The 25,414-nt window shown below is 48.9% G+C and overlaps 1 protein-coding gene across 1 annotated transcript; it reads right to left on the bottom strand.

Annotated features, from left to right (window-relative positions):
- Positions 1–15,464: 15,464 nt before the first annotated feature.
- Positions 15,465–25,017, bottom strand: LOC125449017 (zinc finger protein 154-like). Its single transcript, XM_059641788.1, has 2 exons — positions 24,932–25,017; positions 15,465–16,475 (listed from the first exon to the last, which is right to left on the bottom strand). Exon 2 carries the CDS (start codon positions 16,142–16,144, stop codon positions 15,470–15,472), a length of 675 nt encoding a protein of 224 aa, XP_059497771.1. The 5' UTR covers positions 16,145–16,475; positions 24,932–25,017; the 3' UTR covers positions 15,465–15,469.
- Positions 25,018–25,414: the final 397 nt, after the last annotated feature.

Consider the following 25,414-nt stretch of genomic DNA (forward strand, 5'->3'; position numbering starts at 1 on the left):
GCAGCAGCGTTGGGCAAGCTAATGGAGCTGGATAGAATGTTTCCTATCATGTATCCATAACAATTGGGAATAGTTGCTGTGGCTCTGCCAAATTTCCTTAGCCTCCTGCGTGGACTGGGACAAATTGTTGGTGATCGTCATTCCCAGGAACTTGATGCTCTTGACCATATCCACCTCAACACCATTGAGGCAGACAGAAGCATGCCGTCCACTCCACTTCCCAATGTCAATGACCAGCTCCTTCGTTTGGCTGACATCGATGGAGAAACTGAACAGACATAATTTTAATTTGAAGGGCATCTTGTGAAGTGGTTTAGTATCACCCGAAGGATGGTGGAAGGATTGCTGAGGCAGGAAACTCGCAACCCGTGAAAAAATAGTGCGCGGATGAGCATTTAAAATGTCATCGCATTCACGCTTATGGACCTCAAGCTGCAAAGTGGGTTTAATGCACTCAGGTCGGCGCAGACTCACCAGGCTGATGGGCCACTTCTTTTGCATGACTCGACGAATTACCAAGCACACTGTGCAAGCTTGACATGAAGAAATCTCAACCAGGAGGTCGGAGTGGGTAACTGGCATCTCTTATTCCAAAATACCTCTGAATTGGACACCAGGGCACCGATATACTTCAGGGCACACTCCATGGGCACCAGGCACACGCACCCACATCTGTGGACACTGGCATCTGACACCTGCTGACCCATCCCCTGCCCATCAGGTCACCTCTCTGTTCCACTTGAAGGTCACATATGAAGCACAGGCTTGGATTGCCCAACTGGTGCTGAATGGCTGCAACTTTAGGTATGCGGGCAGGCACCCAGCTTGCGGGCTGCTCGCTCGCTCTCTTCTCATTTGCTCAGTTATACCAGCATCCGTGCCATGCAAATTTGTGCACTGGCACTTCAACTAGATCCCAAAGCCTTTCAGTATCACTGCATTGTCGTGCTCTTGGCCATAAGAAGAGGGGCGCCAAATATTTACCAAAGCGGGAAGGGCTTCAGAAATCTGAAGCATAAAGGGACTTGGGAATCCCTGGCTCAGGATGCTCTTAAGGTTAACACGCAGGTTCCGTTGGCAGTTAGGAAGGCAAATGCAATGTTAGCATTCATTTCAAGAGCATTATCATAGAATCCCAACAGCGCAGAGCCAGGATATTTGGCCCATCGAGTCTGCACTGACCCTCCGAAGAAGATCCCACCTACATCACCCCCTACCCTATTCCTGTAACTCTTCATCTCTAACACACCCTAACCTGCACATCTTTGGACTATAGGAGGAAACTGGAGCACCCAGACGAAACACACGCAAGCACAGAGAGAGCGTACAAACTCCCACACTGGGGTAGAATTGAACCTGGGTTCCTGGCGCCGAGCGGCAGTCGCCTCCATGAGCCACCATGCTGCCCAAGAGATGTACTGCTGAGGCTGTAAGAAGCTCTCGCCAGACCGCATTTAGAATATTGTGAGCGGTTTTGGGCCTCGTATCTCAGGAAGGATGTGCTGACCTCGGAGGGAGCCCAGAGGAGGTTTACAAGAATGGATGGGCGCTGCTGTCCATCATGGGGTCCTGGTACCATCATGCAGTCCACACGCAGTCCTAGGCTTGGCCATGATCAGACATACACAGTACAGTCTCAGTACTGTCGGGGGAGTGGGTAACAATCTTTGGGGTAGGGCCATCAACAGGAGGCCAGAGGAACTCATGCATTGACGGGATGTGGAACTACAAACACAGCCAGCTGGGCAGGGGTCTGCTCAGTTCATGTCTGGGGTCGGGGGGGGGGCGGTCCTCACTGAAGGTGTTCCGAGGCCTAGGCAGAATACAATCCTGGGAGGTTCTGGGCTTTCATTGTTAAGCAGGAAGCCAGAGTGGCCTCTAGGGGAGTAGGGGAAAATGAGTACCAAAATGGGCTCCTGGGGGGTGGTGCAGGGGATGGCGGTGGGACTCAAGGTAGCAGACGGGAAGCAGAGGTGATTGCAGAGGTTGGAGAATAATAATGGCGGGAAGGTCTATGGGATGGGCTCTGTCGAATAGCACTGGACAACACAGGAGGCTGCGAGAGGCGACGGCTAATTGGCAGTGATCACCACCATGTTCCCCACAGGACGAGGGTAGCAGATCAGAGTGGGCGCCGTGGAGGTGTAATTTCACAGGGCAGGCACGCTCAGTGGGAGGTGAAGTTCAGCACGGTAGGTCTCTGCATCGGGGGTTGGAGTGGGGAAGAAATGGGTGGAAAGAGGCTGCTGGGTTAATGTGAGGTTAAAGGGTTCACAGAAGGCTCCAGGAGGGACCTGGTGCTGTCTTGAGTCAACTATGAATTGCACCCTTCCACCACTATCTAGACGTGACGTGCCATTAGAAACCGGCTAGTGCATCAACCAGGAAAGGCAGATAAAGGGTCACTTAGATGGCCAAAAACTATGGGAGGTACATTTGCTGGATGCCAGGTCACTGTAGGGGCAAATACCTGAAGCATGTGCTTGCAAAACTGCAGCGACATACTGCGAGATAACAAAGTGTGGAGCTGGATGAACACAGCAGACCAAGCAGCATCTCAGGAGCACAAAAGCTGACGTTTTGATCCTAGACCATTAATCAGAAATGGGCGAGGGTGTAGGCGCAAAACGTCAGCATTCCTGCTCCTAAGATGCTGCTTGGCCTGCTGTGTTTCATCCAGTTCCACACCTTGTTTTCTCGGATTCTCCAGCATCTGCTGTTCCCATTATCTCTGATGCAATATCAGCGACATACTGTGTACAGTTCTGGAGGTCCTGCTATAGGAAGGATGTTATTTATCTGGAAAAGGGGGATACAAAAGTTTCAAGGATTTTACTGAGACGAGAGTTTGCATTGTAAGGAGAGGCTGAAGCAGGCTGGGATATCTTTCCATGGAGCATGGGAAGCTGAAGGGTGACCTTACAGAAGTTTATAAGATCATGAGGGACATAAATAAGGTGACTATCTGAGGTCTTTCTCTTCAGGTTAAGGGAGTCCAAACTAGAGGGGCATAGGTTTAAGGTGAGAGGGGAAAGATTTAAAAGGAACATAAGGGGTAACTTTTTCACACAGAATGTATGGAAAGATCTGCCAGAGGAAGTGGTGGAGGCTGGTAAAATTACATTTAAAAGACATCTGGATGGGTACATGGATAGGATAGATTTGGAGGGATATGGGCCAGATGCAGGCAAATGGAGCTAGACCAGTTTAGGAAACTTGGTCTGCATGGACGAGTTGGGCCGAAGGGTCTGTTTCATGATGGATGAATCTATGACTCTATTTGCATTTTATCATCAATTTGCAATGTGTGCACAGGGAAGATGCTGAAGGCTCGAATCCTGGCCAAAGGCGATTTGTTCCTTGCTACTGGTACATGCAAATTAAACACGGAGGTAATGCAGCAGCAGATTTGTCAATGAGACAGGCTTTCAGATGCTGCCAAAAGGAGGGGAGAAATTACAAGCGGTTTATGAAGGGGATTCCAGAACTCGGGGCCCCAAGCAGTGGAAAATACAATTGCCAACAGTGGACAATTCATTCTCTCAGCTGCTTCACTGGCTAACCACAGAGCAGCTGGTACTGGGAATGGCAGGACTGTGCCCTGAGGAGAGAACAGTTCGTCTGGGCTTGGATTGATTTCCTCGAGTTTTGAAGGATGAAAGTTGGACCTGATTAAAATGTGTGCAATTCTCACAGGACCAGTTAGAAAATAGATGCAGGAAGGATGTTTACCTCTAGTTTGGGAGAGTCTAAAACCAGGGTGAAAAGTCTCAGTGTGAGGGGGTTGAACATTTAGTACTGAGAAGGAACTACATACTGGTAAGCCTGACATCAGTGGTGGGTAAATTGTTCTGATAGACAGGACTTACATGCATTCAGAAAGGCAAGGACTGATTCGGGATAGTGAACATGGCTTCAGGCATGGGACATCATGTCTCACTCAATTGATTGAGGTAACAAAGAAAATAGATGAAGGCAGAGCAATGGGATGTTGTTTATATGGACATCAGAAAAGCATTTGACAATGTTCCACATGGTAGACTGGTTAGATCACATGAAATCCAGTGAGAGCTAGCCAATTAGATGCAAAATTGACTTGAAGGTAGGAGAGAGGGTGGTGGTACAGGCTTGTTGTTTTGGACGAGAGGCCTGTGACCAGCAGTATGCCACAAGTATCAGCGCTGGATCCACTGCTTTTCGTCATTCCTATGGATAATTTGGATGTGAATATAGGAGGCCCGGTTATTAAGTTTGCAGATGACACCAAAATAGGTGGTATAGTTGATGATGAAGAAGGTTATCTCAGAGTAAAACGGGACCTTGATCAGATAGGCCAATGGGCTGAGAAGTGGCAAATGGGGTTTTGTTTAGACACATGAGGTATTGCATTTTGGTAAGGCAAACCAGGGCAGGTGCACATATCCTTGAAAGTGGAGACCGAGTGGTGAAGAAGGCGTTTGGCATGCTGGCCTTCATTTGTCAGTGTGTTACATACAGGAGTTGGGACATCATGTTGTGGCTGTACAGGAGATTGGTGAGGCCACTTTTAGCACATTACATACAGCTCTGGTTGCCCTACTGATGAAAGGCAGTAGAAAAGATTTGCAGGCATGTTGCTGGGACTGGGCAGTTTCAGCTACAGGCAGAGGCTGAGTAGATTGGATCATTTTTGATTTGACTTGATTTATTGTTGTCATGTGTATCTAAGTACAGTGAAAAGCATTGTTTTGCACACTACACTGGCAGATCATGCCACACAAAGTACCTGAGAGTAGCAGAACAGAGTGCAGAATACAGTGTAACAGCCGCAGAGAAGGTGCAGAGGGAAAGATCGACATTAGCATTTGTCTGTTCAAATGTCTGATAACAGCGGGGAAGAATTCTTGAAATTGTTGGCCCATGTATTCAACTTGTAACTTCTGCCCGATGGAAGAGAGTATAACCGGGGTGGGAGGGGACTTGGATTATTTTGGCTGCTTTTGTGAGGCAGTGGGTAGTGTAGATGAAGGTTGGAGATGAAGGAAGGCTGGTTTGCATGATCGACTGGGCTGTGTTGACAACTCTCTGTAGTTTCTTACAATCTTGGGCACAACAGTTGTCATACCATGCTGTGATGCATCCAGATAGGACACTTTCTGTGATGTACTTATACAAATTGGTAAACGTCTTTGTGGACATATCAAATTGCCTTGGCCTCTTGAGGAAGTAGAGACATTGTTGTGCTTTTTTGACAGTATCTTCAATGTGAAGAGACCTATCACCCATTTGTTGGTGATCATCACCTCTGGGAACCTAATGCTTTTCAACCATCTCTACCTCTGTACCATTGATGCAGACAGGGCTGTGCCCTGCACTCTGTTTCCTGAAGTCCATGACTAGCTTCTTCATTTTGCTGACATTGATGGAGAGATTGTTGTCGTTACACCATGAACTAAGCGCACTGTCTCTTTCCCGTACCCTCCCCTGAAGTGTTGGAGGCCGAGGGTGACCTTAAAGAAGTTTATAAAATCATGAGGAGGATAGATAATGTGAGAGGGCAACATTTTCAGGTTGGGGGTGGTGCGTGCATGGAATGAGCTGCCAGAGGAAGTGGTAGAGAGGGGTACAGTTACAAAATTTAGAACACATTTGGATGGGTACATGAATAGGAAGAGTTTACAGGGATTTGGGCTAAATGCAGGAAAATGGGACTAGACCAGTTCGGGATATCTAGTCGGCGTGGACAAGTTGAACTGAAGGGTCTGTTCTGTGTATTTCGACTCTGTGAAGAAAAATATCTTACATCAAAGAGGTGACGAACCTGCACATTCTCTTCCACAGAAGGCTTTGGAGGCCAAGACATTGAAAATATTCAAGAAGGGGAGACAGAGATAAATATTTAGATATTCAAGGCATCAAGAGGTATGGGGAGAAAGCAGGAATATGGCACTGAGGTAGGGAATCAGCTGAGCTCCTTTACATAGAATCCCTACAGCATGGAAACAGGCCCTTCAGCCCAACAAGCCTACACTGACCCTTGGAGCATCCTACCCAGACCCATCCTCCTACAACCCACCTGATCTACACATCCCTGAACACGATGAGATGTGTTCGAAATGGCATATGCAATCCACCTAACCTGCACATCTTTGGACTGTGGGAGAAATCTGGGAGTGCCTGGAGGAAACCCACGCAGACACAGTGAGAATGTGCAAACTCCACACGTACAGTCAACCTGAAGGTGGAATCAAACCTGGGGCCCTGGCGCTGTGAATCAGCAGTGCTAACTACTGAGCCACCGCGCTGCCCTGACAGAACAGATCAGCTGTGATTATGTTGAACGGTAGACCAGGCTCAAAGGGATGAATGGCCTATTCCTTCTCCTAATTCAGATGTTGAATCTGACTCCCCAGAGCATGCCCACCACTCACAAGGTACAAGCCAAGGTGTCTTATGGAATGCCACCCACTCCTCCCGCAGCATGGCATCCTTTGCCAGTCCTCTGAGAAGACAGCCAATGCTCCTCTGGGTCACCCGGCCCATCCAGGTGCCCGCCAGAGACATGGTGCTGTATTCCACCCAGTGCCCAAACAGGCGGGAATGTCAGCATTTGTCCGGGTGCCCAATGGGCTTTTCAAGATGGCAAGGGTTGTGGGGTGGGGTGTGTGCAGTACACGCTCGGTGGTATCTGCTGTGTAGCTAGTTGGCCAGATGACAATAGGCATTGGGTAGGTGCAGAGGGTGTGGCAAAATATGGTGAGAAATCTCTCTCAGCCTCACTTCGAGAAACTCTCTGACAGCCTGTCACAACTTGGACTTGGCCAAATCAAAAAAAAGATACGATTGAGCCCAGCTTTGCTGTGAATATATTAGAAGTGGCCTATAGTCCTAGTGGTGGAAAACTAAATGCGCTCACCACCTTGAGTCAATTGGCTGGGAGGAACAGAAAGTGTGTCAACTGACTGGTCATTCCTGGAAACAAGAGCGTGTTTCAGTTGCACTGAGGTAGTCCTACATTTCTGGACAATCTTCGGCCGATGTGACGACTTCCTTGGGTAGCATGAGAAGCTCTATGGGCTTGAATTGGCCAGAAGCATGGCTAGTAAAAGGCTTAACTCTTGAGCACTGGGTTAAAATGTAACTGATAATATCAAAATTCAGATAATGAGAATGTTCAATCTGCAACCATGTCCCCGATATATACACAAGGCAGGCTGATGGCCTAAGTTTGATTAATCTGGAACATACGAGATGTGATTCTCACGATTGGACAATTGCCAGACAGTCCTAAGGGTGACAGGAATCACGATGACAACCAATTCAGGATTGTCACTGCTGCATACTTCATGCATTAATAGACAGGACCCTGTTCTTTGCAGTGAGAAAGAATATTTCTTTCTTCAGTGCAACAAAGTGGGTGCCAGCCTTGTGCTGGTTCATTCCTGTTGGCAATCAGACCCAACACTGTAACAAATTCCGGCAGTGAACTGTCAATCAGCAATAATGTGTGCATTCTCCATGGCAGTATCTCCACCAGAGTCCACGTGCCAACCAGTCAGCACTGTCGTCTCATTCTGCATCAAGGCTGGTTGCCCCTCTGAACTGGTATTCTTCTGAAATTTCCTGAACAGTGCAAGATGAAAACCTTTGACAAAATGTGCCTTTCAGTGACACTGGTCAAGTTTTTTAGATTAGATTCCCTACAGTGTGGAAACAGGACCTTTGGCCCAACAAGTCCACACCGCTCCTTGCAGCATCCCACCCAGACCCATCTCCCTATAACCCACACACCCCTGAACACTACGGGCAATTTAGCATGGCTGATCCACCTAGCCTGCACATCCTTTGGACTGTGGGAGGAAACCCATGCAGACATGGGGAGAATGTGCAAACTCCACACAGACAGTTGCCCTGAGGCTGGAATCGAACCTGGGTCCCTGGTGCTGTGAGGCTGCAGTGCTAACCACTGAGCCACCGAGCTGCCCCCAGGACTTTCTTAGATCCATTTGGAATCTTGCAATATCCAAATTCCAGATCAGTGAGGCATCCTACTTCAAGGATTCACAATCTTCTGCTTTGTCCAAGGATGGCTGGAAATACTGGAATTTGAATTCAGGGAAAACTTTTCCTGTTTGTCGTGGGGATGAAAACAAAGTTGAAGCCGTTATTTTATATGAACAACACTTGGCCCTTTGTGCCTGATCCACTAATCGACAAAACCATGGTTGAATGAAAAGAATATTAGATTATTCATGGGATGAGGGCATCACTAGCTAGGCTAGCATTTATTGCCCTTCCTTCAACTACTCAGATGGCAGTTCAGAGTCAATTACATTGCTGTGTGCAGACGGACCAGGTAAGGATGACAAGTTTCCTTCCCTAAAGGACATTAGTGAACCAGATGGGTTTTCCCAACAATCAGCAATCGATTCAGGATCATCATTTCGACGCCTAATTCCAGGTTTTTGAAAAATTGAATTCCAACTCCACCACCTGCAGTGGCAGGATTTGAAGCCAGATCCCCACAACATTTCCTGGGACTCTGGATTCACAGTCCAGTGAATAATACCACACTTCAACTCTCTGTTCCCACATGCCCCCAAAAATCTTTCACATCCTTGGTCATCGAAAATCTGTCTTCCTCTGCGTTAGAGAGAAAAATTAAACGTTCTGCATCTACGGCCTTTTGAAGAAGGGAATTCTGAAGACTCGTAACCTTCTGAGACAGAAAAAAAGTTCCCTCATCTCTATTTTAAATGGGTGCCCCCTTATTTTTAAACAATGATGCCTTTTCTGGAGGCTGCCACGACAGGAAATATTCTTTCCATAGCCACCTCGTCAAATTTCCTCAGGATTTAATGTGTCTAATTTAAGTCACCTGGCTTAACTTCAGAGCCATTCCTCAGAATACAATGCACTCATTCCAGGTATCAGTCCAGCAAACCTTCTTCTGAGCTGCTTCCTATGCATTAATATCCTTCTGTAAGTATGACTTCCCAGCCATGAAGGCCAGGGCCGCAAACCATACTAACCCGGTCTGAGATTATCTTGTGCTGTCTCAGCCAGCTGTTTTCCAGGTGTGGTTTCACCAGTGCCATGATCATATTGAATGGTGGTGCAGGGTCAAAGGGCCTATTCCTGCACCTATATTTTTATGTTTCTAAACTTCTGTGGTTCATGTATAAGGATAGTCAGGTCTCTCTGCGCCTGAAAGCTCTGCAACCTTTCACCATTTAGATCACATTCTTTCTGCTGAAATGGGCAACTTCACACTCTTCCATTTACTGGATCTTTTGTCATTCATGTGCCAATCTATATCCCTTTGTAGGGATATCTATGTTCTTTTTGCAGAAGTATATGGTCAGAGGAATTCACTCAGGGCCAAATATTACACTTCTTTGGCTAAGAGAGGGTTGTGTCTCTTTTTTTCAGGATTTCTTGTCACAGGATTTCTCATCGTATTTTAATAATTTTGTTTCATTAACTACCATTCCTGCCCTAATAGCATCCCTCTCCTTCAATTCTGGCCCTATCTTAGCATGAAAATCTCACCTTTTGGCGGATCCACTTGCATCCCTGCCGCTGGAGCTAAAGCCCATTGTGTACTTGGATGAGCACTTACACGCTGGAGCTGCACTGCACTGCATGGTCCCTGACATCCTACCCCCAGGTTGGCAGATAGGGGAAACTGGCACCTTCCCCTGTGGGCAGGGATGGTGCAGGCATGAGAAGGCAATAGCCTACTGGTATTATCGCTAGACTGTTAACCCAGAAACTCAGCTGATGCTCAGGTGACCTGGGCTCGAATCCTGCCACAGCAGATGGTGGAATTTGAATTCAATTGAAGGAAATCTGGAATTAAGAATCTACTGTTGACCACAAATCCATTGATGGAAAAATCCAGCTGGTTCACTAATGTTCTTTACAGAAGGCAATCTACCAGCTTCAGCTGGTGTGGCTTACATATGACTTCAGACCCAACTGCCCGTTGAAATGCCTGAGCAAGTCATTCAGTTGTACCAGTCACTACAAAATCTCAGAGAAATGATGCCAGATCCTCCTCCCAACCACGAAGGCCAGACACCAGACCACGCCAACCTGGTCCAAGATTAGCTCCTGCTATCTCAGCCAGCTGGAGGACTGCCCCAGCAATGTAGGAAGATGACCAATGACCTTCCAGGCCTTGCTGCATTTGAACATGGACTGCTTCAGGATCTGAGGAGTCGCGAATAGTGCTGAACATCGTGCAACCATCGGCCTCTTCTGATCTCATGATGGAGGCAGGTCATTGATAAAGCAGCTGAAGATGGTTGGGCCTAGGACTCTTACCCTGCGGAACTCTTGCAGAGATGTCCTCGAGCTGAGATGACTGACCTCCAGCCACCACATCCATCTTCCTATGGAGAGTCTTCTTTGCTGATTCCCATTGATTTCAGTTTTGCTCCTCAATGCCACACTCGGTCAAATATGGGCTTGATGTCAAGGGCAATGACTCTTATGCATGCAATTATGATTCAAAATAAGAATATGGATAAGATTTTTAATCGAAATGCAAGTGTCCATTATAACTCCAAGTGGCAAATACTTATCTATGGATTCTCAATATATTTGTTACAATTACCACCACAAAAGCATAAAAGAAATGGAAATGGATGGATTTTCCCTCTGCAGTCGATATTAGTGGCTCACCCAGTGTTGTAATTGTGGTTGGTGCTAATGACAGGGTATGGTAAATCCCAGACAGACCCCTGGCTTGATAGATCATATTTTGATTGGTTTTGATTTTCACAGAGTGGTCTCTTTCTCTGAACCGTAAGCACAGAGTGTTGCAGATTTTGCTTTACTGATCAAACAGAAGTTTATTAACAGGTGAAACAAAAATCAAACAGACCAAACTACCGATCTATGACACAAATTCAAAGGGCCAGATTTTCCAGGGACTGGTAAGCTCATGCAGAATGCGTTGCTGCACTTTTGTTTTGTTTAGACTAGAGAAGGGAGCGCTGTAATTTTCGTCAGAGATACCACTTAGGCCTCGCTCAGGAATGCAGAGCTCCTTTGTCATGGAGAACAGTCAGAGGAAGGCGAACTGTGCCAAGCTTTCACAGCAGTCAGCTGTCACGTTCTGAAATGTAAACGCCCAGACTGCCACAGTGCCAACTGCTGCCAAAGGGTATGCTTATGAGGTGAGTGTGACATATGGGTGCTGAGAGGGTTGAGGGACAGTGGGTGCCAGATGGAATGACATCACGTGGATAGGATGCCTGTTTGGAAAGGTATAGAGTGCCAGCTAGGTAGGATGACACAAGAAGGGTCAGGATGAAGGGGGTGAGGTAAGCATTTAGGTAGAGCAGGTTGTCTGGAGAAATAATGCCTGGCTGGTTGGGGAGAATGAGCGTCAGGCATTAGGGGTGGGGTAGGTCCAGCAGCTGGTGCATTTAGGTCAGCTGAAGAGGTTGATTGGGGAAGGGGGGGGGTAGGTGTCCAGGGTATGGGGTGCTGGGTCTGAGATTCATACAATCCCTATAGTGTGGAAACAGGCTATTTGGTCCATTGGGTCTATGCTGACCCTCCAAAGAGCATCCCACCCAGACCCAAACCCCTTACCCTCTAACCCTGCACTTCCTATGGCTAAGCCACCTAAGCCTGCAGATCCCTGGACACTGCAAGCAATTTAGCATGGTCAATCCCACCAACTGCAGCACCCCCCCAAAATCTGGGCACCTTTGGGCCGCAGGGTTGGGGGTGGGAAAGCGGAGGACTTGGAGGAAACCCACTCAGTCACGGGGAGAATGAGCAAACTCCACACAGACAGTCGCCTGAGGCTGGAATTGAACCCGGGTCCCTGGCGCCGGGAGGCAGCAGTACTAACCGCTGAGCCACCGTGCCACCCCACGTGGGTATCAGATCTGAGTGAGGAGGTGGGAGCTCCTGGGGAGGGTGGAACTGTTGACGGGTGCATTTGGTGGGTGGCGAGGTAGTCAAATCCTACGATTGTTGGGTCAGGATCTGGGGGGGTTGTGGGGGGGTGAAGAGTCAGGCTGAGTTGTCATTGTGGCTATGTGAAGTAGGTGTGGGCTCAGTTTAGCAGTTACTCAGGACTCAGACTCATTATTTAATAATACCACTTTTCCTGAATAGCCACATTTTTAACCATCTGAAGTTTCTGATTTGTGTGGGAATTTTCAGAGGGATCCATGCACAGAGGAGCTGACCAGAGGTAAATTCAAATACTTGATGATGGGTTTCTGCAGCCCCTTACTGCACTGGCTTAGTGACTGGCCAGCAAAAAAAATCTGCCCCGAAGTTTTTAAAACTCTTGGCAAAAGTAGCAACCCATTAATCTCAAAACACTCTTTTATAAATTGAAAAGAAACAAGACAACTTTTGTATCACACTCAGAAACAGAACTAGTACAGTACCCAACGTGCCACTTGTGTAACATTCACATCAGAGTCTCTTGTAACATTCACCTCAATAGTTTTAGGTCACTTAAGTCTGTGATTGGAGGAGCAGCGAGGGTGGGAGAGACAGAGTTTGCAATTGGAGGAGCAGCTCCTCCCTGCTGTCAAACTCTGTTGGTTCAGGGAGCGGAGTAGGCCATTCAGCCCCTTGCGAACCATTCAATGAAATCACGGCTGATCTGTGACCTTGGCCCATATCCCTTAATACCTGAAGGAAAAAAATTCTCTCCCAGATTTAAAAATCAGCAATTGATCCTGCATCCACTGCCGTTTGTGGAAGAGAATTTCAAACCTCTACCACCCTTTGTGCGTAGAAATGCTTCCTAACACCTCTCCTGAATGGTCTGGCCCTCATTTTGAGGCTATTTTCCCCAGTTCTGCAATCTCCAGCCAATGGCAACTGTCTATCCTTATCTACCATGTCTTTTCCTGTTAATATCTTGAAGCTTATGATCAGATTAGCCCTGAAACTTCTATATTTTAGAGGAAACAGGCCTAATTTGTCAAATATCTTGATAACATAACCCCTGAAGTCCTGGCATAATTTTTGTGAACCATCAGTGTACTCCCTTCAAGGCCAATATACCCATCTTAAGGTGTGGTGGCCAGAGCAAGGGAGCTGATGGCCGGGTGGTATTACTGTGGGACTGTTAATCTAGAAATCCAGGTAAGGTTCTGGGGACTGAGCTTTGAATCCCACCTACAGCAGAATTTGAATTCAATTTTAAAAAGATCTGGAATTAAGAATCTACTGATGACCGTGAATCCATTGCTGATTGTCAGGAAAACCCATCTGGTTCACTGATGTCCTTTAGGGAAGGAAACTGCCAAATTTACCCCATAAAAACAAAAAGAACTGTGGGCGATATAAGCCAGGAACAAAAACAGAAGCTGCTGGTAAAGCTCAGCAGGTCTGGCAGCATCTGTGAAGAAAACATCAGAGGTTAAGGTTTCAGGTCCAGTGACCCTCCCTCAGAACTGAAAGTAGCTGGGAAAACAGCAGTTTATTTGCAGAAAATAGAGAGGGGGACGGGGTAGGGAGTAAACGATAGGATAAAGGAGAGAGCCCAAAGAGAGAAAAGAGCAGTCGGACAGACAAAGGAGTTGATAACGATTTGGCCAGGAGGGTGAAAAGCTAGGCCCTAAAGTTATTGAACTCGATATTGAGTCTGGAGGGCTGCAGGGTTCCCAAGCAGAAAATAAGATGCTGCTCTTCCAGGTTGCATTGGGCTTTGCTGGAACAATGCAGCAAGAAACAGACAGAGATGTTGGCCAGGGAGCAGGGTGGTATGCTGAAATGTCAGGCAACTGGAAGCTCGGGATCTTTATTGCAAGCAGAAAGTAGATGTTCTGTGAAGTGGTCACCCAGTCAATGCTTCGTTTCCCCAATGTGGAGGAGACCACATTGTGAGCAGCAAGTGCAGTAGACTAGATCCTGGGAAGTGCAGGTGAAGTGTTGCTTCACCTGGAAGGAATGTTTGGGCCCCTGGATACTGGGGAGGGAGGAGGTAAATAGGCAGGTGTTGCACCTTCGCCAGTTACAGGGTAGGTGCCATGGGGCTGTTGGGGAGGGAGGGGTGTTGGGGGTGAAGGAAGAGTAGACCAGGGTGTCCCTGCAGAAGGGGGACAAGGGAAGGGAGGGGAGCGAAATATGTGCCTGGTGATGGCATCTCACTGGTGGTGGCATCTGATGATCTTCCAGATGTGGGATGGTAGGCGAGGACAAGGGGAACCCCATCGCAGTTGCAGGAGGGAAGAGAAGGGGTGAAGACGGAAGTGCGGGAGTTGGTTTGGACCCGGTTGAGGTTTCTCTGCCATCCTTACCGGGTCTGGCTTATAAGTGACTCCAGACCCACAGTGACATGGTTGGCTCTTAGCTGTCCTCTGGCCAATGAGAAATGGGCCTGGGCTTCATCCTGCCAACGAATGAGAAACAAATCTGGAACGGCTCAGCAGGTCTGGCAGCATCTGTGAAGGAGAAAACAGAGTTAACGTTTCAGGTCCGGTGACCCTTCCTCAGAACATTTCTGAGATCAGATCTGAGGAAGGGTCACTGGGCCCAAAATGTTAACTCTGTTTTCTCCTGCACAGATAATGCCAGACCTGCTGAGTTTTTCCAGCAACTTTGTTTTTGTTCCTGATTTACAGCATCCTCAGTTCTTCTGATTGTTATTGTGTGCAACTCCAAGTGGGATCTAACCAGGGTTTCGTATAACTGACTGAAGGGTCTAAGCCCGAAAGGTCAGCCTTCCTCCTCCTCTGACGCTGCTTGCCCTGCTGTGTTCATCCAGCTCTACACCTTGTTATCTCAGATTCTCCAGCATCCGCAGTTCCTACTGTCTCTGGGGCACAGCTTGGCCTGCAGGAGATCAGCCCTGTTGGGGATACAAGCCATAATGGAAAGTCACACTGCACAAGGTTGAGGGGGTGGTGGTGGTGAGGTTCTACCTTGTTGTGAGCTACCTTCGACATCTGAAACGCTACGTTGTCGGTCTGTACCTTTTGTTTTGCTGTTGAGGGAATCCGTCCCCGGGACACACGCTGGGGCAGTTAAGTAGACGAGGGGGACAAGGGGCGAAGTGTTCTGCCGGAGAAAGCAGAACTACTTCGTCAAACGAAGAGACTTAAAAAAAAAATAGTAGGAACTGCAGATGCTGGAGAATCTGAGATAACAAGGCGTAGAGCTGGATGAACACAGCAGGCCAAGCAGCATCTCAGGAGCAGGATTTCTGAAGACCCGAAACGTCAGCTTTCCTGCTCCTCTGATGCTGCCTGGCTGGCTGTGTTCATCCAGTTCTATGCCTTGTTGACTGAAAAAAAAAGATATTTCTTTGGCACCAATTATGAAATGTGAAAAGGCCAGCCCAAAGTCGAGGGAATTGTGGTAGATAGCAGCCAACTGATGATGAGAACGGTCGCGGTTTAGTCTTGGATGGATGAGGTAAATAGCAGCAGAATCCAGCTCATGACCCACCCACCCACCCACCCCAAGTCCCAATCCCAATCCCAATCCCTGCCAAAAGCAATCAGTTGTGAACTCGCTGGTGCGTTAGCAAGTTGGAGGACTGGGCGAAGCCTTTCCCGCACACGGAGCACGCAAACGGTCTCTCTCCGGTGTGGAGCCGCCGGTGGGTCAGCAGGCTGGAGTGCTGGGTGAAGCCCTTCCCACACTCGGAGCAGATGAACGGCCTCTCCCCGGTGTGGACCCGCTGATGCCTCAGCAGGTTTCCGACCAGCGTGAACGCCTTGCCGCACACTGAGCAGGCGAACGGCCTCTCCCCAGTGTGGACGCGCCGGTGAGTCAACAGGTCGGACGACTGGGTGAAGCCCTTGCCACACACCGGGCAGGTGAACGGCCTCTCGCCGGTGTGAACCCGCCGGTGCCGCATCAGCTCGGCCGAGCTTTTGAAACTGTCCCCGCAGTCCGAGCACTTGAAGGGTCTCTCGCCCGTGTGGATGAGCTGGTGCGTCCGGAGCGGGGACGAGTGGGTGAAGCCCTTCCCGCACACCGAGCAGGAGAACGGCCTCTCCCCGGTGTGGACGCGCTGGTGGGTCAGCAGGTGGGAGGACTGGGTGAAGCCCTTCCCGCACACGGAGCAGGTGAACGGCCTCTCCCCGGTGTGGCTGCGCCGATGAGTTTCCAACTGGTACGGGTAATTGAATCCTTTCCCACAGTCCCTGCATTTCCACGGTTTCTCCATGGCCTCCTGGTGTCACATATGGGTGGACAATCTAGTCGAAGCCTGATCTTTTTATTAAAAAAAGTCTGCGTCACGTTTAAAAAAAAAGCCTCTTTCCGCAATCAATTCTTTGGGACACTCTCTCACTTGGGTATGTGCGTCTCGGCAGCCTTCCGGTCGCATTTAAGTCTGAAGTCTGTTTCCACAAGCAGAGCAGAGAAAGATTTCTCCTTCCACACTCAAAAGGACGATGATATATTCAGGCGTTCACGAATCAAACAAGCGACCGTCAGATCTCGAGGTGACAACTGGTTTTGAGACTTCTGTCCGCCAATGCTCCTCTTTAAGCACCCTGTAAAAGGAGTTAACAAACGCAGGGGTAGACATTGAGAGGGGACAATTCTAATTTGTGTGGGACATTTGTGGGCATGGTAGGAATTCTTGAGTTCCTGCCTGTCAAACATGCAACCCCCACCCGACATACAAAAACACACACACACAATCGGCGTGCTGAAAGCAGAATCCAGAGTCCCACTCACTTGTTTCTTTTTGCTCACCCAATTTAGTTACTTCGATGAAATGTAGATGCACTGCGAACGCACGCTATTGGCGTGCATACCATCTTGGTGTGGTAACTGCTCTGCCCAGGGCCGTAAGAGGCGACACAAGGTTGTGTGCCCGGCTCAGACCATCAGAGGAGCCAATTTTCTAGCCGTGGACTCCATTTACACAGCTCTGTGGAAAGACCACCAGCAACGCCAAAGACCCATCGCACCCTGGTAGTGCTCTCCTACAACCTTTTGCATCAGGCAGTGGATACAGCAGCTCAAGCACACGCACCAGCAGGTTCAAGAGCAGCTTCTTCCCTGCCGTTATTGGACGGAGAGATGGATTCTCAAAGTTCAAATAATGTTGATTGTGCTTTGTGCACCTCCTGTGCAGTGCGCCCCCACCCGTCTCAGCGCCCTTTGATCTCGATGTCCTCATTTGCTATGATCTGCCCGTAATGTTTGCAAAACAACGCATTTCACTGCACTTCGGTACATGTCACTACAACCAAATGAAATCAATGCTCCATGCCATTCCCTTCTCTTCCCCTGAAGGTGCTGACTCTGGCTGGGTGGGAATAAATGAACTGAACTTGTTTACTTTGGCAGAACTTTATCAAAGCAGAGAGAAGTCGCAGAATCCCAAATTCCCACTGCAAAAACAGGCCATTCGGCCCAACACCTACCCTTTGAAGGGCATCCCACCACGACTCGACCCCACACCCTATCCCTGTAGCCCTGCACTTCCCATGGCTATAACCCCACCCCAACCTGCACGTCCCTGGACACTATGAGCAACTTAGCATGGCCAATCCACCCTAACCCACACGTCTTTGGACTGTGAGAGGAAACCCATGCAGACATGGGGAGAAAGTGCAAGCTCCACACAGATCGCTGACCGAGCGTGGAATCAAACCCGGGTCCCTGGCACTGTGAGGCAGCAGTGCTAACCACTGAGCCACCGTGCCGCCAACTCGGTGGTATGGAGGGTTCAGCGTATTTGGGTCCATCAAGCTCATTACCCACGTGAAGTCAAAAATTCGGAAATCTCGACCATAAGATTTGGGGCAGCGAGCCATTTGGCCCAATTAGTCAGTTCTGCCACTCAATGAGATCGCTGCTGATCTGATCATCCTCTGCTCCATCTTCTCGCCTTTTCCCTATAACCCTTAGCTTCTCGCTGATTTTTCAATTCTCTTGTGGAGGTTGGCATTGCTGGCTGGCCAGCATTTATTGCCTATCCCTTGTTATTCAGGATGTGTGAAACAGTGAGCTGTGTCCAAACAATCAGCACTCGAAAGCCTTTGTGGTGAAGACCCACAGACCAGTTATTGTCTCAATAGTTTGCTGGTTTGTTCGAACAGTTGGTAATTGGATGTGATGGAGGGCTCTGTGACCGGGAAATGGATTGCTCAAATTGAATGGGCAAACCTACAAGATCAGAAACCAAAGCATTGGTGGGGGGGTTGTCACTAAAGACTGTGGGAGCATCAAAGAAAGTATCCGAGAGAAGACTGAAATGACATGGTGAGCTATAGGGATAGGTTGGATACGCAGGGGCTACATTCCCTGGAGCATCTGAGGCTGAGGGGTGACGTTACGGAGGGCTTTATAAAAACTATGAGGCGCGTAGATATGGTGAACAGCCAAAGTCTTTTCCTGGGATGGAGGATTCTAAAACTATTAGATTAGATTAGATTAGATTCCCTACAGTGTGGAAACAGGCCCTTCGGCCCAACAAGTCCACACCGCCCCATGGAGCATCCCACCCAGACCCATCCCCCTATAACCCACACACCCCTGAACCCTACGGGCAATTTAGCATGGCTGATCCACCTAGCCTGCACATCTTTGGACTGTGGGAGGAAACCAGGGCACCCGGAGGAAACCCACTCAGACATGGAGAGAATGTGCAAACTCCGCGCAGTCACCCGAGGCTGGAATTGAACCCAGGTCCCTGGTGCTGTGAGGCTGCAGTGCTAACTACCGAGCCACCGTGCCACCCAAACTAGAGGGCATAGGTTTAAGACGAGAGGGGAAAAATTTAGAAGGGACCTGAGAGGCAACTTTTTCACACAGAGGGTGGTGCATGCATGGAATGAGCTGCCAGAGGAAGTGGACGAGGCGGGTACAATTACAACATTTAAAAGAACATAAGAACTGGGATCAGGGTTAGGCCATCCGGCCCCTCGAGCCTGCCCCGCCATTTAATAAGATCATGGCTGATCTTTTTGAGACTCAGCTCCACTCACCTGCCCACTCACCATAACTGTTAATTCCTTTACTGTTCAAAACTTTATCTAGCCTTGCCTTAAACACATTCAGCGAGGTAGCAACAACCGCTTTACTGGGCAGGGAATTCCACAGATTCACAACCCTTTGGGTGAAGAAATTCCTCCTGACCTCAGTTCTCCATTTGCTTCCCTTTATTTTGAGGCAACGCCCCCTCATCATAGTTTCACTTGCTCGTGGAAACAACCTCCCTGCCTCCACCTTATCTATTCCCTTCATAATCTTGTATGTTGCTGTAGGATCTCCCCTCATTCTTCTGAATTCCAATGAGTATAATCCCAGCCTAATCAGTCCCACCTCATAATCCAACCCTCTCAACTCTGGAATCAACTGAGTGAATCTCCTCTGCACCCCCTCCAGTGCTAGTATATCTCTTCTCAAGTAAGGAGACCAAAACTGCACACAGTACTCCAGGTGTGGCCTCACCAGGACCCGATACAGCTGCAGCATAGCCTCCCTGTTTTTAAACTCCACCCATCTAGCAATGGCAGACAAAATTCCATTTGCCTTTTTAATTACGGCATCTGGATGGACTCGTGAATAGGAAGGATTTGGAGGGATGTAGGCCAAATGCTGGCAAATGGAACTCAATTAATTTTGGATATTAATGGACAAGTTGGACTGAAGGGTCTGTTTCCATGCCGTACAGCTCTTTGATTCTACATTAAGCGGAGAGGGGAAATGTGATGAAGTCAGCGATAGATGTGGGACTGTAAGCAAGGAGGAGACTGGGAGGTTTAAGATTAGATAGAAGATGTAGTGAGGAGAGACTTATATTAAAAATGTGTCTATATCAGCCTCGAATATACTCCATGACCCAGCCTCGCCAGCCCTCTGTGGGGAAGAATTCCACAGACTCACTACCCTTGGAGAGAAGAAATTCTGTCTTAAATGTGCAATCCCTTATTATCAGATGATGCCCACTCTCCACATCTCCCCTGTCAAATCCCCCAAGAATCTTGCATGCGTCAGTACAGTCACCTCTCATTCTGAGAAACTCCAAACGAGTACAGGCCCAACCTACTCAGCCTCTCCTCAAACGACAGTTCCTCCACTAACTGGGATCAGCCCAGAGAGCCTTCTCTGGTCTGCCTCCAACGCCAATATATCTTTCCATCATTGAGGGGGCCCAAAAGTGTTCAGAGTATTCCAGCTGTGATCTGCTTACTGCCTCATGTAGTTTTAACAAGATGTCCCTATTTTTACACTCTTTTCCCTTCGAAATAAAAGGCCAACATTCCACGCGCCCTTCCTATTACCCATGAACAAGAATGCTAAGGTGTTTGTGATTTGTACACAAGGACTGCCAAATTCCTGTCTGCTACAGTATTCTGCAGGCTTTCCACCTTTATATAACAGTCTGCTTCTCTATTCTGCCTGACAAAGTGCATTACCTCGCAATTCCTGACCTACTATTCCGTGTTTCAAACTTTTGCCCACTCACACAACCTTGATATCCCTCTGCAAACGCTTATCATCCTCACCATTCGCATTCCCACTGATTTTGTGTCGCCCACTAACTCGGAAACAGTACTTCTGCCATCCAAGTCATTCATTTACACCATAATTATTGTGGCCCTAGCGCTGATCCCGTGGGCACTCCGCTAGAAACCAGAGTCCCTACATTGTGGAAGCAGGCCATTCAGTCCACACTGATCATCCGAAGAGCATCCCACCCGAACCTGCTCCATTATCCTATCCCTGCATTTCCCACGGCCAGTCCACTTAACCCACACATCCCTGGGCACTATGGGCCAATCCACCCTAACCTGCACATCTATGGACTGTGGGAGGAAACCCACTCAGACAGGGGGACAATGTGTAAACTCCACAAAGACAATCTGCTGGAGGATGGAACCGAACATGGGTTCTGGGAGGCAGCAGCACGAAACACTGAGCAACTGTGCCACCTCATTACAAGCTGCCATTCTGAAAATGTCCCCTTTATCTGAGCGCTCTGTCTTCTATTTTTAGCCGATCTTCAGTCCATGTAATTACACTGCAGCTAATCCCATGATCTCTTATCTTATTAAGTAGCCTTACATGTGGTACCTTATCAAATGCCTTTTGAAAATCTAAATATAGTACATCAACTTGATCTACCCCACTTGTGATCTCCTGAAAGAACTGTAATAGATTCATTAATTTGCCCTTCATGAAGTCAAGCTGACTCTCCTTGATTATATTGTGTGTGTCAAAATGGTCTGTTATATCCTTTATACTAAACACTGACATTTTCCCAATGACAGATGTCAAGTTAACTGGTTTATAGTTACCTGCATTTTACCTTCCTCTTTTTTTAAATAAAGGTGTTACACTGGCAATCTTCCAATCCTCTCGGACTTTTCCCGGAATCGGATTTATTGTGTGAGCAATGGGTTGCAAAAGCAGGGATGTTTTATTACAGTTGTAGAGGGCAGAGGAGAGATCACATCTGGATTTCTGCATCGGTCATAGCCTCTTCATTTAAGGAAGGACTGGACTGTGTCAGACGCAACCCAGGGAAGGCTCACACGACCGATTGCAAAGGTGAGGGGACGGTTGTGTGTTTTCTTAATTTTGAACAGAGCCAAGAGGGTCATACCTCATGGAAATAGATCCTTTGGTTTAGAGGGTTATGGGCCAAATGCTGGCAAATGGGACTAGATCAGATTGACATGTCTGGTCGGTGCGGATGAGTTGGACCGAAGAGTCTGTTGCCATGCTGTATGCCTCTACATCAATGAGACGGACAAGATCCTGCAGGGAGTGGGCATGATGGATGTTGAAAAGGATACCACCCCTTGTTGGGTGACATAAAGCAGAGGGCACAGTTAACAAAAAACCAAGACAGAGGTGAGATCTTCTTGACTCTCTAAAGGACCATGAGATCTGCCCAAAGCGCAGTAAAGTCAGACTTACGGAACGGCTTAGGTAGACTTCTATTAACGGGTAATTGAGGGGGGTGAGGCAGGAGGGCAGCAGGGAGACACAATCAGAATGGCCACGAACTCTCGGAGCAGGGGAATCGGCTTTCAGGGGATGACTGGCCGGCTCCAGCAACTGCAAGTCAGGCTCTTGTTTCCTCTCTTTTCATTGGAGGATTGGCGTAAACCCAGCTTCCCATGTGTCAGCTGACACGAATCCAGCTCCCAGTCATACTGGCTGTTACTGAGGCTAACACGAATCCAGCTCTCCGAAATACCAGCTGCTTCTGGGGTGAGATTAATCCAGCTCCCAGCATTACTAACTCTTTCTGGACTGATGTGTCTCCTGCTGCACGTCTTACTGACTGTATCTGTACGGACGTGAATCTGGCTCCCTACATTAGGACACAGAACAGTACAGGCTCTTCGGCCCACAATGTTGTGCCAACCTATTATCCGACGAAGATCAAACTAACGTGCATACCCTACATTTCACTATCCGCTATGTGCCTATCCCAAGTGTTGCTTAAAAATCTCTAAAGTATCTGACTCCACTACCACTGCCGGCAGCGCATTCCACACACCCACCACTCTCTGTGTGAAGAGCCTACCTCTGACATCTCCCCTATTCCTTCCCCCAATCATGTTAAAATTAGGCGCCTTCATAATAGTCATTTCCACCCTGGGAAAAAATTCTGGCTACCCAATCTACTATGCCTCTCATCATCTTGTACACTTCTGTCAAGTCACTTCTCATCCTCCTGCGCTCCGATGGAAAAAAACGCTCGCTCCCTCAACCCTTCCAGAAAAGACCGGCCATCCAGTCCAGGCATCATCCTGGTAAATCTCCTCTGCACCCTCTCTCAAGCTTCCACATCGCCTTTCCTACGATCAGGAGTGTGGTCGAGCCAGAGTTTTGTAGAGCTGCAGCATAACCTCATGGCTCTTAAACTCAAATCCCCTGCCAACGAAAGCCAAATTTGTATGGAGGTGAAAATAGCACTATGTAACTGCCTGTATCTGAGCCGTCAACAATCCATCTCCTGGGCATACTGACTGCATTGGGGCGAACATAAATCCAGCTCTCTGTAATACCGACTGCATCTGGGCTGAGATGAATCCAGTTCGCTGCATTAGGAACTCGTGCTGGATTGATGTGTCTCCTGCTGTGTGCCTTACTGACTGGATCTGTACGGATATGAAACCGGCTCCCACACACTGTTACTCAGTAACCCCACCCCAGAGCGTCCTGTGTTACTGACTGTATCTGTACTGATGTTAATCCCTCTCCCTCACACTGTCACTCAGTAACCCCTCTCCCCCCCAGCGCCCTGTGTTACTGACTGTATCTGACTGATGTTAATCCCTGTCCCTCACACTGTCACTCAGTAACCCCTCTCCCCGCCAGCGCCCTGGGTTACTGACTGTATCTGTACTGATGTTAATCCCTCTCCCTCACACTGTCACTCAGTAACCCCTCTCCCCCCCAGCGCCCTGTGTTACTGACTGTATCTGTACTGATGTTAATCCCTCTCCCTCACACTGTCACTCAGTAACCCCTCTCCCCCCCAGCGCCCTGTGTTACTGACTGTATCTGTACTGATGTTAATCCCTCTCCCTCACACTGTCACTCAGTAACCCCTCTCCCCCCCAGCGCCCTGTGTTACTGACTGTATCTGTACTGATTTTAATCCCTCTCCCTCACACTGTCACTCAGTAACCCCTCTCCCCTCCAGCGCCCTGTGTTACTGACTGTATCTGTACTGATGTTAATCCCTCTCCCTCACACTGTCATTCAGTAACCCCTCTCCCCCCCAGCGCCCTGTGTTCCTGACTGTATCTGTACTGATGTTAATCCCTCTCCCTCACACCGTCACTCAGTAACCCCTCTCCCCCCCAGCGCCCTGTGTTACTGACTGTATCTGTCCTGATGTTAATCCCTCTCCCTCACACTGTCACTCAGTAACCCCTCTCCCCCCCAGCGCCCTGTGTTATTGACTGTATCTGTACTGATGTTAATCCCTCTCCCTCACACTGTCACTCAGTAACCCCTCTCCCCCCCAGCGCCCTGTGTTACTGACTGTATCTGTACTGATGTTAATCCCTCTCCCTCACACTGTCACTCAGTAACACCTCTACCCCCCCAGCGCCCTGTGTTCCTGACTGTATCTGTACTGATATTAATCCCTCTCCCTCACACTGTCACTCAGTAACCCCTCTCCCCCCCAGCGCCCTGTGTTCCTGACTGTATCTGTACTGATGTTAATCCCTCTCCCTCACACTGTCACTCAGTCACCCCTCTCCCCCGCAGCGCCCTGTGTTACTGACTGTATCTGTACTGATGTTAATCCCTCTCCCTCACACTGTCACTCAGTAACCCCTCTCCCCCCCAGCGCCCTGTGTTACTGACTGTATCTGTACTGATGTTAATCCCTCTCCCTCACACTGTCACTCAGTAACCCCTCTCCCCCCCAGCGCCCTGTGTTACTGACTGTATCTGTACTGATGTTAATCCCTCTCCCTCACACTGTCACTCAGTAACCCCTCTCCCCCCCAGCGCCCTGTGTTACTGACTGTATCTGTACTGATGTTAATCCCTCTCCCTCACACTGTCACTCAGTAACCCATCTCCCCCCCAGCGCCCTGTGTTACTGACTGTATCTGTACTGATGTTAATCCCTCTCCCTCACACTGTCACTCAGTAACCCCTCTCCCCCCCAGCGCCCTGTGTTACTGACTGTATCTGTACTGATGTGTGTCCAGTTCCCTGAGACTGTGAGCTGCCAGGAGGCCGCCGGTGTCTCTCTCTGAAATCCCTCCCCGCCCTGAACCAGTTGCCCCGGTTTTCCCCTCAAACCTGGATCCCCTTGTGTTTTTTTTTCACTTTCCCCGCTCCCATTTGTTGCGGCAGAAGGCGCATGCGCCGCGTCGCTGCACGCCACGGTGGCCCCGGGTTTCGCGGTGGTCGGGCATTGGCGCCACATTAAAACTTTCTCACTCCGTTTCTCCCCGAAGTGCTGGGCTCTTCCCCCACCCGCGAGTATTAACACATTCTCACTCACCCTGCCTTTTCTTCCGCAGACTTTCACGTCCCCATCGCATCCCTCGGGTCGCGCATGCTCCCTCTGCATCTCACCCTCCACCCGGCTGCGCCTGCGCACTGCTCTCTTCGGCAATCGATAGGGGACCCTTTCTGCCGCGCTGCCCCCTGGGTGTTCCCTTTTGCCATTACTGCTCGGTCCCCGGTGTTTCTGTAATGTTGTCCTTGACCTTCTTTGAATCACAAATTAACCGTGGAACTTGGCTCTATGGTAATAAAATGTGAGGCTGGATGAACACAGCAGGCCAAGCAGCATCTCAGGAGCACAAAAGCTGACGTTTCGGGCCTAGACCCTTCATCAGAGAGGGGGATGGGGGGAGGGAACTGGAATAAATAGGGAGAGAGGGGGAGGCGGACCGAAGATGGAGAGTAAAGAAGATAGGTGGAGAGAGTGTAGGTGGGGAGGTAGGGAGGGGATAGGTCAGTCCAGGGAAGACGGACAGGT

This window comes from Stegostoma tigrinum, chromosome 43 (genome assembly GCF_030684315.1).
Source record: "Stegostoma tigrinum isolate sSteTig4 chromosome 43, sSteTig4.hap1, whole genome shotgun sequence".
NCBI classification, from domain to species: Eukaryota; Metazoa; Chordata; class Chondrichthyes; order Orectolobiformes; family Stegostomatidae; genus Stegostoma; species Stegostoma tigrinum.